This window comes from Neomonachus schauinslandi, chromosome 16 (assembly GCF_002201575.2).
Source record: "Neomonachus schauinslandi chromosome 16, ASM220157v2, whole genome shotgun sequence".
Lineage (NCBI taxonomy): Eukaryota > Metazoa > Chordata > Mammalia > Carnivora > Phocidae > Neomonachus > Neomonachus schauinslandi.
In genome coordinates this window covers 1397095-1401957 of record NC_058418.1, presented here as the reverse complement: position 1 = coordinate 1401957, position 4863 = coordinate 1397095, and the positions used below count along the sequence as shown (strand labels likewise).

At 51.5% G+C, this 4863-nt stretch overlaps 1 protein-coding gene across 1 annotated transcript in view; it reads left to right on the top strand.

Annotated features, from left to right (window-relative positions):
- Positions 1-4863, top strand: part of LOC110573732 (zinc finger protein 548-like) — an 8189-nt gene that overhangs the window by 2775 nt on the left and 551 nt on the right. Inside the window, exons 3-4 of the mRNA XM_021682340.2 lie at positions 1874-2000; positions 3636-4863. The exon at positions 3636-4863 is cut by the window's right edge and continues 551 nt beyond it. Of these exons, the coding sequence (XP_021538015.2) occupies positions 1874-2000; positions 3636-4863 (1355 nt within the window). The remainder of the gene's footprint in view (positions 1-1873; positions 2001-3635) is intronic.

Genomic DNA, 4863 nt, shown 5'->3' with positions numbered 1-4863 from the left:
AGGGAGAAGCAGACCCCCCGCCGAGCAGGGAGCCCGATGCGGGACTCAATCCCGGGACTCCAGGATCATGACCTGAGCCGAAGGCAACTTAACCACCTGAGCCACCCAGGCGCCCTGCACGTCTCTTTTATAGCTGGTGAGAATGGGGAGCCAGCTTGGGGTCGGGTAGGGGTGCACAGGTATCAGACCTTGAGTGACAGCCTGGGGCTCTGGACCTCTAATCGAGGTTGGTGGGAGGTAGGGAAGGTTTGAAACAGAAGAGGAAGGTGCTGTGACTGAGATTTTAACAGGTTCCCTTTGGCTACAGCGTGGGAGACAGACGGCGGTGTGAGTGAAATGCTTGCCACAGTCCAGGGGAGTGTTGTCGCGGTGACTACACAGGAGCGGTGGTTGTGGAAGCAGAGGAGGCACTGGTTTCCGGATGTGTTTTCAGCTAGAGCTGCTCGAATTTCAGGATGTGGAGGCTCAGGGAGATGAGGAGGTGGGATAGAGGGAAAAGTCGGGGATGCCCCCAGGTTTTTGGCCTTGTTAGGAAGGATGGATGCTTGAACTAAAACGGAGGAAGTCAGTGGTATGAGGAATTTGCAGGTGGAATATGAAGAGTCAGTTTTTGTCTATGTCACAAATGCCCCAGAGATTCCCAGGAGAAGTGTCAAGTAGGCACTTTTTTTTTTTTAAGATTTTATTTATTTCTTTGAGAGAGAGAGAATGAGAGACAGAGAGCATGAGAGAGAGGAGGGTCAGAGGGAGAAGCAGACTCCCTGCCGAGCCGGGCCTTCAAAGCAGGGCTTGGGGCTGGACCTGGCGCTAGGGGCCTTTGGACTTGTGGTGTTCAGGGGCAGGGCCAGGGCTGAATTGGATCCTCGATGTATTTGCCTGTTAGGACGTGAAGGAAATGCCAGTGGTGTGGGCTGGGGGTGTCTGTGGAGGAGTCGGAGTTGTGAGGGGCGTGAGTCCGACGACCAATATGCAGGTGAGGTGGAGTGTGAGTGGTTGGCTCTGCGTGCTTAAGGGAGAGAGAGAAGTCTGAGTTTGACTTGAGGGTCTGAGTCTTACCTCTCAGACAAGACCTGGGGAACCCCAGGGAAACTGGCTGGCTGGAGGGAGGGAGAGCCCTGCATTGCCAGGCCCACAACCTAGATGATGTTCTTCTGCTCCGTCACTACTCACGTCTTATGCTGTGTTCTGGACACAGTGACCGATGGGAATGAGGCGAGAGCAGGCAGCAGTGCCACCAGCCGCTGCTGACCCTTCCACACTGGGGAGTCAGGGAGGAGGACGAGCAGGGATGGCTGTGTGCAGGAAGGACCGAAGGGCCTGGTGACAGAAGTGTATCAGATACTTGCACCCACAGGACTTTAATTTATGGAGATGGGTGAGTGATGACATGGAGAGACCAACAACACTAAAAGAAGGTTTTTATTCTGTTTCTCGAGGGTGGGGAGCACACCGTGTAACAGGAAGCACCAGTTTGGGTTAGGAAGCGTAAACGCCAGCAAAGGGACTCCTTAGGTCAGAGGCTTTATGGAACTTTCTGGGAGAAATGCCAGAAGAGTACGGTGAAAAGCTTACGGATGGCTATTTTCTATAAATTTCGTGTACCTTTTCTATAGTTTTCAGGATAGAAGGGGTGTCCGTGGTTGTCTGGTACCTGGCCCTGGCTGATACAGGGCAGGGAAAGTGTTGACTTGGTGTGTGAGTTAGTGAAGGAGGTGGTTCAGTGTGGGCCCCGGATTGCGAGGGAGATAGAGAAATACATTTGGCTGTTCGTTTAGCCCTGTAATTAACGGATGGCAAATAGATAATTAGAGAATCCTCGAGACACAGTTAACACAAGAAGCTACTCATGAACCGAATGTTCCAACTTTGGCAGAGCCATGTGGTCTTCGAGGACGTGGCCATATATTTCTCCCAGGAAGAGTGGGGCCTCCTTGATGAAGCTCAGCGATTTCTGTACCATGCTGTGATGTTGGAGAACTTTGCGCTTCTGTCCTCCCTGGGTAAGGCCCGTACACCCCCGCCCCATGTCCTGGGCTGGGCTCTGTTCTTCCTCTTTGGTCCAGGGGCAGCTCTGTCCTTTCCACAACAAGACCGTGGGTACTACTTCCTTTCCAGTTACTGATTCCTGGTGCCAGGACTGGGCCGTGCACACTGCACCCACTCCCCCCACGCGGTCCCATCCCTGCTGCTCTGAGCACTTGCAAGATCAGGCTCAGAGGTCAGAGATGTTGAAGTTTGTCTGAGAGATCCCTCAGACCTGTCTTGTCCCTGGTTGGGTCATTTAGTCTAGATGCGTGGAACCATGGTGCCCCAGGCTTTCCCCCGTTCTCTTGCTGACATTTCTTGGGTCCTGCCTGTGCTAGGAATTTCAGGCACCAACCTAATTACTAATTTTGGGGAACACTGGGTTGTTTCTACAGTCTCTCCTGTGAAGTTCTTGTAATTTTAAGATGTTGGATATCCTGTGTTGGGTTACTCTGGGCGCACACTGGCCATGCCTTTTCCTTTCTTTCGTCTAGGACTGGCCTGTCTCAGGTGCCACATCAGTGCTCACCTCGAGCAGTGGGGAGGACCCCAGGTACCTAATAGGTGGACATTACTGTGTCAGTGGCAAGAGACACTCAAAAGTACACAGCCCTGGTGGGAAGGAGCAGGGGAAGGGTGTGTGTCAGAGCTGGGAACCTGTCCTCTGTCCACCATTGTGTGATGCCAGGGCCAAGGGCCACACCTCATTTCTACCTTTTCTTCTCCATTTTCATGTCTACGCTGAATTTGAATCCCCTTTCCACCACATTCCAACGCCTGTTGGCCTTCACCCGGATTCTGTTTCATTGCTCCCTTTGCAGGGCTCGCCAACATTTGAGCTATAGTTAGGATATTGTGAGGCCTGCACGTATCCCTAAGTAGTTCTTGAGTTGCAGTATCTCCGTGTGGTTTGGCATTTCTAGGTCTGTTTACGGTTTTCTGCACCGTGCTCACCGGTCACCAGCAGCCATAGCCGTTTGCACAGGAGTGACTTGAAAACCCTCCCTCTTCTCCCTGCATAGCACCAGCTTTGTTTTAAGTGTTTGTGCCCCACCACCCCACCACCATTTCTTTGTTGCAAACTTCATGCCCGGTGTGGTGGTATTAGAAATTGGTGCCTTTGCGGGGTGCTTAGGTCATGAGGGCAGAGCTCCCGTGAATGGGATTAGTGCTGTTGTAAAGGAGAGCCCACAGAGCCCCCTAGCCCCTTCCGCTGTGTGAGGACACAGTGAGAAGTTGGCAGCCCGGGAGGGGGCCCTCACCCAACCATGCTGGCACCCTGCTCTCAGAATTCCAGCCTCCACAACTGCGAGAAATAAATTTCTGTCATTTATAAGCCACCCAGTCTGTGGTATTTTGTTGTGGCAACCCAGATGGACTAAGACAGGACCCCTCCCTTATGTTCTTCCCCAGAGTCAGGGCTCTCCCATCACAGGAGCTTGCCAGGCTGAGCTTTGCACAGCGGGCCTTCTTCTCACTGTCTTGAGTCCCCCTCACCCGTCAGCGGTCCAGTGACCTCGTCCGTGGGTGTGTCTGGCACACATTCCCGATGGGGCCGCCTCCTCCCAACGAAGTCAGCAGGCACTTCACCAGCATTTCTCTGCTTACAGGTTGCTGGCATGGAGCCCAGGATGAGGAGGCCCCTTCAGAGCAAGATGTTTCTGTAGGAGAGTCACAGGTCAGGACTCCGAAGCCTGGCCCATCCATCCGGAAGTCCCAGCTCTGGGAGATGTGCGGCCCAGTCTGGAAAGACATTTTGCACTCGGCTGAGCATGGTGGAATGTACCCTGATCAAGAGCTGTCCATTTGTGGGGCAAACCTGCACCAGCACCAAAAGGATCAGATTGGAGACAGCTTTTCCAGAAGGGATGAGGGGAGTCCTCCCTTTGCTGTGAACGACAATGTTCACATGGCAGAGAGTAGCTTCACATGCAGCAGAGGTGGGAAGGACTTCCCAGCCAGTGCAGGCTTTCTCCAGCACCTGGCCCCTCACGGTGCTTTGAAGCCACACAGGGACACTGAGTGTGGGGAGGCCTTTGAAACTGGACAAAAGGATTACAAGTGCACTCAGTGTGGGAAAGCCTTCAGCCAAAAACAGGTACTTGTTGAGCACCAGAAAATTCACACTGGAGTAAGACCTTACGAATGCAGCAAATGTAGGATGGCCTTCATTAAAAAGTTTCACCTTGTTCAGCACCAGAAAATTCACACTGGAGAAAGGCCTTTTAAGTGCAATGAATGTGGGAAATTCTTTAGGTACAACTCCACACTCACTAGTCACCAGAGGGTTCACACTGGATTAAGCCTTTATGAGTGTAGCAAATGTGGGGAGTTCTTTAAGTACAATGCCAACTTCATGAAACATCAGAGAATCCACAATGGAGAAAGGCCTTATGAATGCAGAGAATGTGGAAAATTCTTTAGGTACAACTATCGCCTGATACGACACGAGAGAGTTCATACTGGAGAGAGGCCTTATGAATGCAGCGAATGTGGGAAATTTTTCAGGTACAGCTCCACATTCATTAGACATCAGAGAGTTCACACTGCAGAAAAGCCTTATGAGTGCAATGAATGTGGAAAATTCTTTAGGTACAATTCCACACTCATTAAACATCAGAGAGTTCACACTGGAGAAAGGCCTTATGAGTGCAGTGAATGTGGGAAATTCTTTAGGTACACCTCTACACTTATTAGACATCAAAGAGTTCACACTGGAGAAAGACCTTATGAGTGCAGCTTATGTGGGGAATTCTTTAGGTTCAAGTCGAAGCTCATTAAACATTGGCAGAATCACACTGGAGAGAGGCCTTATGAGTGCAGCGAATGTGGGAAATC